Genomic DNA, 13,197 nt, shown 5'->3' on the forward strand with positions numbered 1-13,197 from the left:
ACAGGCTGTTAAGTTAGAAGTACCAGTAGGAAGCGATCTGACAGAGGATAAAATTAGATCTACGTTACTGACCAATGCTCCAGATAACAGTAAAGAGTGAGTATAATTTCAAGGCATCCTAAACGTTAAGGGCTATATTACTACTGTTAATATAAAACTAAGAAAATGTGGTATGATTGCCAATGAGACAACTCTCCACAAGAGACCAAATGACACAGAAATTAACAACTATAGGTCACCGTACAGCCTTCAACAATGAGTAAAACCCATACTGCATTCCAAGCTATAAAAGGCATGAAATGACAAATGTGAAACAATTCAAACAATTCAAACAAGAAAACCAACAGCCTGATTTATGTACATAGCAATTAACAAAAAACAAATACGATTAACAGCCAAGGATCCGGAAATTTTCCCAAGTCATTTCGGTCATTTTTTTTTGTGATGTAATAATATCGTGATGCACAATAATGCATTTTTCTGAGGGTGACAAGTCTTGCACATGGACAAGTAAAGTCCTTTTTTGTGAAGTATTGGGTCAAACAAGTGTAACTGTACCCTGATCTAACAGTAACAGTGATGTCTCTGAGTTAGAAACTACACGAGGAGACGTTTTGTTGTTGTGTATTGCATCACTGAGGTCGTATGCATAACCCTTTAAATTTGCATAAATTAAAAGAGGAATAATTACGGCATGTTTCATCATTTTGAAATAAAGTTATGTAAACCAATTAATAAACTGTGTTGAGTTTCTTATTGCATGTACAAGATATCGTTTGTATTGTTCAAATTGCTGCTGTTTGGATGAGTGTAAGTGATTACCTAATACACAACAAGATAATGTGTATTCACCTGGTTTACGATAAGAGGATCAAAAAGGGGAAACTATGATTCAACTTTTCTTTGAATAAATAACTCAAGTCTGGTATAGTGATAACAATTGAATTTAATAATAAAATTCATGATTTTAAATAAATAAATAATTTATCTGAACAGAAGTTTGTACACAATTACAACAGTTCAATGAAAAACAATTGCATTGTAATACAGTCCAGAGAGATGTATGGCTTCACTTGGGTAAAAATCGGAAGTTTAGCCAGGAAAATAAAAGAAAGGATAACGCCCATTACATTCTGTGAGTAAGATGGTTTCAAAAAATCGGAAGTGCAAAAAAAACAAAAAGGGATCGAGATTGTTCATTCGCTGAGTATATTTCTTAAATAGGCTGTATGGCTTCAAATCTAAATTACGTTATTTAGTTTTAATTCCTTTTTTAAACATTTTTTTTTAATTCTGCATTCCTATAAATTATACGCTTTACCACTTTTGTAAATCTATTAATATCTTTATCTGCCATTTCCTACCGAAAAGTTAACAGTAAAATCGATCTTTCAAATAAGATCATCATTTTGATCCCCATTTTCCATGCGCAAACTCAGTAAACATAAATCTATATTTAACAAACGTTGACCAAATCAGCTGATCGATTATAAATGGATTATATGTTTTATTTGGATAAAAATGGACAGATTCTCGAGTCAACAGTGTTATTTGACTTCTTTAATGAATAAAATAATATCTTTTTGGGAAAATCTAGGTCAGAATGGTTAAAACGTTAAATTTGATGCACAGCAAATCGCCATATTGTTTTTATTGCTTAACAGGTGTTTACAGGTGAGATTTGTGTACATGGCCTTTATGGCTTTAATCAAGACAATAACGACACCCAAGCCGAATTCAAACTTCCTGGACATTGATTACTATCCTCAAGTGGTGATAATTACTATGTAAACAAACCTAGTGGCTTGAACCCAGACTTACCCCACGGTGTGACTCGACAGAGTCCTGTACATTGTTTTCACTTACATTATAGAATAAACAACAGACTAATGATAAATATTATTAAATCACTAACACAAATCAATAAAAATTTTATTTTGTCTCAAACAAATCTATTTTTCTTGATGACCTGAAAACAAAAATAAGTTCAAAATGGCGACCGATAAAACCCTGATCTCAATGAAATGACCGAAATTATTTCTGTAAAAAAAAAAAAAAAGACCTAAATCCCAATAAATCATTTCGGTCTTTTCAGTTTCCAAATCGGTCATGTCTGGCATATATGACCGTTTCCGGACCCTTGTTAACAGCTATAAACCATGCCATAATAAGCCATATGCATCTAATTGCTGAAAAGACAGGTCGTAAGCAATTAAGTAACAATTTGTTTTAGATAAAGTTGGATCTATAGAGCAAACTTCTGGAACAATAAATAATGAGTGAATTGTAAAATAGTGTATATAGTGTAAACATATGTAGAGAATTGATCATATTGTGTTGATATTTAGAATAATACTATGGTTATCAGATGCCTGATGAGAAATAGTAAATGGTGAATTTTAAGACTCATCGAAAGTTTCTGTTTTAAAATGGTAAAATGTAATAATGAAGATTTATTCAACTATTGAATTCGTTTAAAGAAATGAATAATACAGTCTTTTCCTTTATTTTTAGATGTTTGATAAAGTTCATCCTCTCATTATACACAACATATAGAGATCTACATTTTACTTACTTAGAAATAAATCCACTCGGTAAGATTATTATATCAATCTAGGGAAGGGTTTAATTTTTGATTTATGTCATCTGTTTTTTTATACAATTAAAGCTCTAAATAGTCCAAATTCAAGAAAAGTTGTGAATCAGCATAACAAAGAACACCAAAGGACTGCTTTCACCACCATACCCCTAGAGGGGAAGAAACATTAAAATATTGCTGAGTACAACCACACATCAGATTCCTGACATTGACAAGCTCATGGACATGTTGCAGGGTTTAAATTAGTATTTTAAGCATAGATTTTTAATTTTTTTTTTCAGTATTCACCGGAGGAAAGATCTACATTTTAGACTTAGCAGCTAAAATTGACCAGTGTGCAGAATATTTATGTAAAGCAAAATGGGGAGAGGTAGAATTCCCTCCTCCTTTTGGTAGAGATGCACTTCCTGAGGTAAGCTTACAACATTAAAAATGTAATTGATTTGTTGAAACAATGAAATATTTTTAAAGTAATGAGGAGAAATAGAATTTCAACCTTTTGAAGTAATGCACTACTTTAATTTATTATACTTCACGTAAAAATGCAATATTTTGATTGGCTTCTACGAGGGTGTTAGTTTCCTATATTCTATGGTAAATACTCTATTACACTTCATGGAGACGCTTGATCAAGTGTGCGCTTTATTAAATACGACTCTATCCTATGGCAAATACTCTATTACCCTTCACGGAGACGCTTGATCAAGTGTGCACTTTATTAAATACGGATGGTTGTTATGTACAAGACGTCATAGTTTATTACTTTGAATTTGAAATTTAATCGACAGTAATAACAGAACATTCAGTATAATAAATTAAATAACACATATCTGAGAGGGTGATAGAGCTGATTGTTACCCCTCGAAAAGACATTGTCAACCTTGGCTTCGCCTCAGTTGACAATGTTTTCTCGGGGTAACAATCTGCTCTATCACCCTCTCAGCTATGTGTTATTTATATAATGTTAACTAAGAGGTATAGATTCGTATGCACTGTCTGAGGTAAGGTACAATAATGAGATTTCAAAGATGAATTAGGTAGTTTAACAGGACAACTAAATAGAAGACTGCATTTCTGGTTGTCCTATTAATGATTACTCCCCCGTATTTTATTCTGGTAAACATTGTTTTGTCCATCTGCGTCCTTATATTGCTGAGTTAGAGGCCAAAATTGGTGCATCAATATATAAGTTTTGTTTATTTTATAGGAGGCCTATATAGCTGAGTTAGATGCCAAAAGTGGAGCGTCATTAAAATTAACAATTCTGAATAAATCTGGAAGGATCTGGACAATGGTTGCTGGTGGTGGAGCATCAGTTATTTATGCGTAAGTTTTTGAAAAGACTGGAACTATTGCTCCAATTCTTTCCTAAGGCACCGGCCTCCCAAACAGGAAATTTCCAGATAAGCTACTAAATCTATACACACTGAAAATAGTTCCCAATAAATCTCATGTCTGTGTACATATGCACATATGAACTGAAAAGTTTGGGTTAATTTGTTAACTTCTACGTCATTTGGTCTCTGGTGGAGAGTTTTCTCATTGACAATCATACCACATCTTCTTGTTTTTATATAGTTGAAAACAGAATGTGTATATTTTGCAATGAAGACTAAACCCACATTTTTATAAAATTAGTTTCTTAATTTGCTGAAGAAACACATTTTCAATGCCCTTTTCTGGAGAATATGAAATAAATATAATTTAAATAAAACTGCAATGCACCATCATTTGAAAATCCTATTTCCATCCATATTAAATCATTAATGACATGTTAAAAGGGCATTAGCTACAATTTAGACAAAAAATTAAAATATAATTTTGTTTCTGTTTCAAACATTGATAAAAGCAGAATATTGAAAAAATATTTCACTATTAGCAGTCATCCTGTTCAATTTTGTCAAAACATGCTCAAGAACATTGTTGATGTATTATTGACTTGCAAGTCATAATTCAACCTCATTTGTTGTTCAATTTTGTCAAAACATGCTCAAGAACATTGTTGATGTATTATTGACTTCAAGTCAACAATTCAACCTCATTTGTTGTTCAATTTTGTCAAAACATGCTCAAGAACATTGTTGATGTATTATTGACTTGCAAGTCAATAATTCAACCTAATTTGAATTCGTATTAACCTTTGTTGGTGATAGATTGCGCATGAGCTCAGTAAGTCTGGACAGTGACTAAAATGAAAGTCAGCTAACAAAGGAAAGGCACCAGCAGGAAGACAGGTTTCATTGATTGATTCAGCCCCTAAAAAACAGGTTATGAATAAATGATTTACATTTAATCTGTATGTTTTTGATTTGAGAAAATTTGATGCCATTCTACGTCTTTTGGTCTCTGGTGGAGAGTTGTCTCATTGGCAATCTTACCACATCTTCTTTTTTTTATATTTTATACTTTCAATATTTAATTTCAGTGATACAATTTGTGATCTTGGAGGAACATCAGAGTTAGCAAACTATGGAGAATATTCAGGTGCACCCAGTGAACAACAAACATATGAATATGCTAATACGTTACTTGGTCTTATGACAGAACAGATCCATCCTGATGGTTAGTATAGATATTAACACTTAGCAAGCAAACATATGAATACGCTGGCATGTTAGGGACCACATCAAAAGTTCAATGTAGGATAAAAAACTGAATTCACATAGATTTTTCCTGGACCCTCTTGTAACATAATTTGGAAAATATTGATTACCTGTGTTTCTATAACTCCAAAAAAATCAATGTAGGATAACAAAATTTGCATCATGTTTGACCCCCACCCCCAAACTATTTATCCTACATTGATCTTTTGATGTTGTGCCCTTACTGGGTTTAACTTTGTTAGTATAGATATTAACACTTTGCAAACAACAATATATGAATATACTTACACAGAACTTGGTCTAATGACAATATAGATTTGCTGTGTATATGATATTTATTACTTCTATTACAGGTAAAATATTGATAGTAGGAGGAGGAATAGCAAACTTTACCAATGTAGCAGCCACCTTTAAGGTAAATCATTTTTCCGACACAGTGGATAATAACTTTGAATTGTCTCCCATTGATCTAAATGATGCTAAACTATTGTAACTGAGTGGGCGTTGTTGCCTATCTGTTCTCTGATTGGACTAAAATGTCATTGTTGATGTACGAACATATTTTTGTTTAATAGTTTGTGATGTTAAGTAGGTGATAGGTTTAAATATCTGAGATAAAAAGTATCTTGTAACAATGGTACAATTAATGTTTTCTTAATAGATAGCTTTTTACTACAATAGAAAATATTTACTAGTGGAAAATTTCGAGTTTTAATACAAACAATACTAGAATGCATCCATCCATTCTGTATTGAAATGGCCATTATCAAATTTTGAAAATATTTCCAAACTTGCTGGTTTTCAGATCATTGCTGTCATGTGCTTTAATTAATCATTTATGTCTTATAAAAATATCTACCATTGACAATTTTCAAGGGAAATTTCAGTTTCCAGATAAATGCAATTTTGTGTACATACAAGTGCAGTCAAAATTTGATAGACATAATGAAGAATCAATATATGTATACTTACATGTTCAAATTATAATACTTCAAATTAAGAGTGTCAAAGTATATATATCATTGTATATAACATTCTATACATTCTATGATGCTTTGACTTTGTTGTAGGGTATTGTTAGAGCTTTGAGAGAATACCAACAGAAGTTAATAGAAGGAAAGGTCGCTATATATGTTAGAAGGGCAGGACCTAATTACCAAGAGGGATTAAGAATAATGAGAGAATTAGGTAATTTTTGTTTATAGATTGAGTAAAATATAGGACAAGTTAATATAAAAATGAATATCAAGAAGAAGTACACATCCATTAGAAGCATACATATGATTTAGATAAGGTCTGATCATAAGGTAACACACATGATGTTAACTGATATCTAATATATTATTCACTCCACAGAAAAAAATAAGATAACTGAGATCCAGGTGTAATAAGAACTTGACACATGTCTAAAGAATGTTTTGTCAGTGGTTGTCGTTTGTTGCTATGTATCATATTTATTTTTTTTCGTTCATTATTTTGTACATAAATTAGGCCGTTAGTTTTCTCGTTTGAATTGTTTTACATTTGTCATTTTGGGGCCTCTTATAGCTGACTATGCAGTATGGGTTTTGCTCATTGTTGAAGGCCGTATGGTGACCTATATTTGTTAATTTCTGTGTCATTTGGTCTCTTGTGGAGAGTTGTCTCTTTGGCAATCTAACCACATCTTCTTATTTTTATATTTAATACTGGTAATAGGTGATTTAGACAGTTTGTTCATGGTGTACTAAGCCTGTCTCCACTGTAGTAATTGGAACAGATGTTCTACATGTACTTTTGTTTTGTAATTTTGTCAGCTACTCACAAAGGGTTAGTCTTCTGCCCCTGGAACTACAGCTCAAGGCCCAGCAAACTGACTGGCGTACAAAAGATGTATAAAAAGTACAGTTGAACATCGTTGTGTCGAACTCGGTTGGGTCTAAAACTCGGATGAGTCTAAGTAATTTCTCGGTCCCGGTAAAATTCCCGTTTGATCAATGCATAATAACCTCTGATGAGTCGAACTAGGTTGATTCGAATACTCGGTTAAGTCGAGTAAATTTTATAGTCCCGTTGAAGTAAAATTAATGTAAATTGACCCCGATGTCTCGAAGTACTAAACCAAGAATTTTCGAAAGATTCAGACCTAATGATCAAAATTCAAATCGGATGTATTTCTTATGTCACCTAATCATTTTCAAAAGAGATTAAAGCTGAGTAAACATACTTGTTTGTATAACAGTTAAAATGACATGTTTATGGTGACCGCTAATTAACACCTTTGTTGATCTTTCAAGCGGAATGTTAGTGTGTTGAACATTTTTTACCTGAGATAAAAACGAAACGAATTTAAATGACCCAATCCGAGAATAAATGAATCATTAGATTTAAAACTCATTAATTACAAAAAATAAAAGGATTAGGACAATTATAATAAATTCATGATAATTTAATGTAAAGCACACCTCATCAGAGACCGTTCAGAACTTATTTTGTGCCGCGAGTGATTTCGTAATTTATAGTGACTGACCTTTGTAAATATTTGTGTAGACTATTGATTTTATTTGTGCATGATTTGTATCTGTTTAATTAATACGAAGGACCGAAAATGGAAATTGATTACACAATCATAAAGTGTCATATCGAAAAAAAGGCACACTGTTCATTGTATCTAGTTTACACAAATCTCATACCGTATTTCATGCATTCCAAATTTATGACGACACACTCAACCTCGGATGAGTCGAACCTCGGATGAGTCGAATACTTTGGTCCGGTCCCTTCGACTTCGACACAACGAGGTTCGACTGTAGTAACCGACTCTTATTATAATTAAACAAGAAAGTTTAAATGTGTGTTTTTTAGTTAGGTTTATGATTCCATAGAGAGATTAATGTTTATAAAAAGATTTTTATATAGATATGATAAATAATTCTCTTCCTCTCTATGATGCATGCATTTTTTGAAGAGGACATATTTTGTATTATTGTATGACTCCTGAGGACTCTGGGTAATATTTTTTGTTTTTTTATAAGGTAACACCTTAGGGGTGCCAATCCATGTATTTGGACCTGAGACTCACATGACATCGATAGTCAGTATGGCATTAGGGAAGAAAGAAATTCCACAATCACCAAAACAAATGCACACTACAGCAAACTTCTTATTGCCAACAGGAGGGGTTAGTATATACATATACAGATAAATTCAGTTTGATTGTGATCTTTTTTATTGATCAATAGCTTTTGACAGGCTTTTCCATCAATACATAAATATTATTTTATTTATTGATGAAGTTTATCTGATTCTAACAGTGCAAGTTTTAACTGATATATTAAAATAGAATTTTGGGTACAGACTTGCAGCTGGGATTTGAAAAACACTTATTTAAGTCCTGCTAATTATGACCCATGAAAAGATTTCTTGGCTAAATCATAACTCATTCACATATTTCTCAATTATCACATATACAATTTTTGACATCTTACTTGTATTTAAAGCAATTAAACAGCATTTATACAAAAATCTAATCAAAAGAGGAAAATTACTGACCCATTGACATTTTACCTAGGTGAAATTGCAACCAATTGATACATTTTAAGTATCAATAAAGGGACCCATTCAGCAGGACGTCTGTGTATACTTTCCAATAGATAGAGAGTTCCTGTGTTTACAAGTTACATTAACAAAATGCCAAGGATATAAAGTCATTTTTTGTTGTTAAGAGAAAGCCTTGGATAGGCATACCAACTATGACAAACTTTTATATAATAGATATGATAACAGTACAATTACCACTTATGATATTTTGACATGTTTCAGGTAGTTCAGGTAAATAAATGGTATTGTGACTATCTCCATTTTATATTCTGTATTGTACAACAGCAATGCATTACTAACAGTCATATAGTGTTACTAAAATATTGAAGTAGATACACAAAAATACACATGCTTAACAGTTACAATGAAGTGTAAATATTTATTGTCACTAAACCATAGAAGTAGATACACAAAATTAACAAGATAAGGATACACATGATGAAAGGAGATTCAAAAAATTAATGTCAGAACAGCAAGATACACATGGTTAACAGTTAAGTGTTAGGAACACAATATACACATGATTTACAGTTACAATGAAGTGTTAAGATATAGTGTCACTAAAAGATAGAATTAGATACACAAAATTAACAGTTTTAAAGTGTCAGAAACGTAAAATGCACTTGATTAACACTTAAATGTCAGGAACATAAGATGCACATATTTAACAGTTGTGTTTAGGAATCAAAATTACATGATACAAGTTCATAATGGGGTTAGATCCCAAGATACACAAAATTAAAGGTTTAAATTGTTAAAGTCTGGCATTTAAAATCACACGATTCACAACATTAATGATTAAAGTTTGGAGTTAAGATCAGACTTTACACAAATTAGCAGTTTTAGTTAGGAGTTTAGATCACATGATACACAAAGTAAATGGTTATAGTTCGGCGTTAAGCTCACATGATACACAAAACTAACGCAGTTACCTGTCAACATCATAGGATACACACATAGTTAACATAATTATAGTTAAGTCTTTTTAGTCCACACAACAAATTTTCCATATAAAAAATTTTTCTGGCTTATTATCATTTTTATACGCCTGTTTACGAGACGTATTATGGTATACCGTTGTCCGTCCGTCGTCAACATGTCAGACAATAACTCAAAAATGCTTTAATCAATTTGCATGAAACTTTAGTGAATTGTTTATATCTATTGACGTGAGCTCCCTTTCGATTTTTATAAATTTTGGATTTTACGTTTCCGAGTTATGGTGTTTTATTCATTAAAAAAGGGGGATTTTCCAGTTTTCGGACAATAACTAAAAAATGCTTTGAACAGTTTTCATGAAACTTTGGTGAATTGTTTATATCTATTGATGTGAGCTCCCTTTAGTTTTTTATAAATTTTAGATTTTACTTTTTTTATGAGTTACAGGGTTTTATTTATTAAAAAAGGGGGATTTTCCAGTTTTCAGACAATAACTCAAAAATGCTTTGAACAGTATTCATGAAACTTTGTTGAATTGTTTATATCTATTGATGTGAGCCCCCTTTAGTTTTTTATAAATTTTAGATTTTACGTTTCCGAGTTACGGGATTTTATTTATTAAAAAAGGGGGATTTTCCAGTTTTCAGACAATAACTCAAAAATGCTTTGAACAGTTTTCATGAAGCTTTGGTGAATTGTTTATATCTATTGATGTGAGCTCCCTTTCAAATTCAATAAAATTTAGATTTTACGTTTTATGGGGTCTTATTCATTAGAAAAGGGGAATTTCCAGTTTTTGGACAATTACTCAAAAATGCCTTGAGCAGTTTCATTAAACTTTGGTGACTGGTTTATATCTATTGAAAAAGTGTATCATGTGCTCATGGCGCAGCTGTTTATTTATAAATATTTTAATATTAAATTAGTTTGATTATTTGAGAATTTGCAGCTTATTCTCAAATAAAAAAATTTGGTGTAAATTGTGTATATATACCTTGTGTAAATTGTGACTTCAAAGTCTAAAAAAGGTTGAAGCTTAATATTTACATTACACAGAGAAAGTTATAATTTGAAATTTGAAACTGTTTCAGACACCGAGGATTAATAGTAGTATGAGTTCGGTATGTCTGTGTATATTGTTTACTTGTCTGAGTGGGAATGTTGTCAGTTTACTTTATTTATAGATATTTTACATCTATGTCAGCTTTCTGTATCATTTATACTACCAATATTGAATAGTTGTCAAAGTTAAAGCAAATGCCTTTATAAAAAACCCATTTCAGTTGAAACTTTTTGAATGTATTTAATTTGCTGAACCATGCTGAATCATTTTATGTTTTTTACTGTTTGTTTCAAACTATGATTATTCAGATTCAATGCTGTATATAAATTATAGTCCAAAATTTCAAGGATGTGTTATTTGATTTATATAATGTTGTACATTGTAAATACTTGTTATTATAAAACCACTATATGTCAGAATGAAAATTGTATCTGAAATCTTCTTTTCTTCATTTTGTTGTGTAAAATCTGAGTGTATCAAGCATGACCTTGTCTGTTACAACCTGACCTTGTGATCTGATGACAGTGAAGTCAGTTTTATATTGGATGCTTGTCACATGAAAGTCTTAGCATGTTTGTTTTGTTGTAGTCTGTAAATATGTGTAAAAACACCTTTCATCTTCAGTATCATTTTCATTTCTTATAAATTTTACATTAAACAGTAGGATCTCTTCCATCATATAGCATAATATACATAAAAGGAGTTGTGGACTATTTCCCAATTAGATCGCAACCCAAAAAAACATGAATGAAAAAGAAAAAAAAGTCATATTTTATAACCGACTATACAGTATGGGTTTTTCTCATTGTTGAAGGCCGTACGGTTGCCTATAATTGCTTACATCCACTTTGTTTGAACTTTGGTGGATAGTTGTCTTATTGGCAATCATACCACATCTCCTTATTTTTATATATTCCGTTGTCCATACAATATGTTAAGCTCTAAATAAATCAATCAGAGAAGAGTCTAAACTAGTTTGATTAAATTTTTGCTATCAGTAACCAGTAACCAATTCTCTGAATGAGAATATTTTGTGTATGATTTATCTGGTGTGATAGATTATTAGAAATTTTTGTTAGAAAATAAAATTTAGTAAATGATGTTATGGAAAATGCACCTCACCTTTCTATTGTTCCAAAACATTTTGTGTTTTAATAGAAAATATGACAATAATTTCTGAAGTTACACTGTACAAGATATAAAATTACTTGTGTGAAAGCAATTATGTTATCTCACAACATCAACATTTTACCTTTTGTCTTAGTATAAATGTGAAACATCCGTGTTGACTTGACCTGAAATAATACTATGTGTGTGATGTGTTATAGTAACATAGGATTCATGTGTTTCTTATAGTCACCAAGTTCCAGTAGAAGAGAATCATTATCTGAAGTAAGAACCAGCTCAAAGACTAGTTCCCTGTCACAAGTAGTTACTGGTGATCAGTTGGGTATCAGAGCAACCACAACATTGTTTACAAACAGAACAAAATGTATTATATGGGGAATGCAACAGAGAGCAGTCCAAGGAATGTTAGATTTTGATTATGTCTGTTCCAGGAAAGATCCCTCTGTTGTTGCTATGATTTATCCTTTCACGTATGTATTCAAATTCTCATATAATATGTTCCAGTTTTTGCATACTCGTGGGTACCAATTTTCGTGGATTGAGGAAAACTAGCATTTTCGTGGATATTTGATTTCGTTGTTTTTACTAAGTCTGCATACATTCCTTCAGAAAACTTGTAATTCGTTGAACATTTAAATTTGTGGTTCTCCTGAACCCATGAAATCCACGAAAATTGGTATCCAACGAATAATAATGAATCCACAGTACATGCCAACTTTCACAATTTAGACGTGAACTACACAATGGTGATTGTAAAAAAAAGCCCTAAAACACGATTTTGTGAAATTATACATGAAAAGAAATATTGTTCCTGATTTTGAACTTTTCCCAAGGGAGCCAATCAAAGTCTGTGTTTCTCATTATTACGTTAATAAGCCAATCAAAGTTGGTGTTTCTCATGATTATTGGGCATGCCAAACATGCAAAAATTTGAACTTGTTTGGAACTTTTGAGTTGTATTCCTCTGTCTGTATGTCAGAATTGTAAAAATCGTGAATTTTCATCTGCATGAAGGTTGTTGCACACCTTGAGAAGAAACCCATGGCTGATTGACAAAATACAAAGATTCAGTGCTACCATAAACATAATAAACAGATAAATAGTAGCTTATGGACATTACACTTATTGTAACAGATCATACAGTGTTGTCATTTTTGTTATTAAATTATCAAATCATTTAAAGTACAATGTACTATCTTTTATTTTTCAAAAGGAATCTAGATAGATGTCCTTCTGTGTGCATATTTTTAAATTGGAAAAGTCAACAGTCACTTTAATATTCCTAC

General features: G+C 31.5%; 1 protein-coding gene across 2 annotated transcripts in view; it reads left to right on the forward strand.

Annotated features, from left to right (window-relative positions):
• Positions 1 to 13,197, forward strand: part of LOC127731181 (ATP-citrate synthase-like) — a 52,557-nt gene that overhangs the window by 18,070 nt on the left and 21,290 nt on the right. Inside the window, exons 6-15 of one of the 2 annotated variants that reach the window (XM_052240125.1) lie at positions 5 to 96; positions 2,515 to 2,594; positions 2,881 to 3,011; positions 3,807 to 3,925; positions 5,025 to 5,161; positions 5,556 to 5,617; positions 6,273 to 6,390; positions 8,217 to 8,362; positions 10,812 to 10,841; positions 12,140 to 12,381. In XM_052240125.1, the coding sequence (XP_052096085.1) occupies positions 5 to 96; positions 2,515 to 2,594; positions 2,881 to 3,011; positions 3,807 to 3,925; positions 5,025 to 5,161; positions 5,556 to 5,617; positions 6,273 to 6,390; positions 8,217 to 8,362; positions 10,812 to 10,841; positions 12,140 to 12,381 (1,157 nt within the window). The remainder of the gene's footprint in view (positions 1 to 4; positions 97 to 2,514; positions 2,595 to 2,880; positions 3,012 to 3,806; positions 3,926 to 5,024; positions 5,162 to 5,555; positions 5,618 to 6,272; positions 6,391 to 8,216; positions 8,363 to 10,811; positions 10,842 to 12,139; positions 12,382 to 13,197) is intronic. The other variant, XM_052240126.1, reaches the window with a different exon arrangement.

This window comes from Mytilus californianus, unplaced genomic scaffold (assembly GCF_021869535.1).
Source record: "Mytilus californianus isolate M0D057914Y unplaced genomic scaffold, xbMytCali1.0.p SCAF_2, whole genome shotgun sequence".
In the NCBI taxonomy this organism is placed as follows: Eukaryota; Metazoa; Mollusca; class Bivalvia; order Mytilida; family Mytilidae; genus Mytilus; species Mytilus californianus.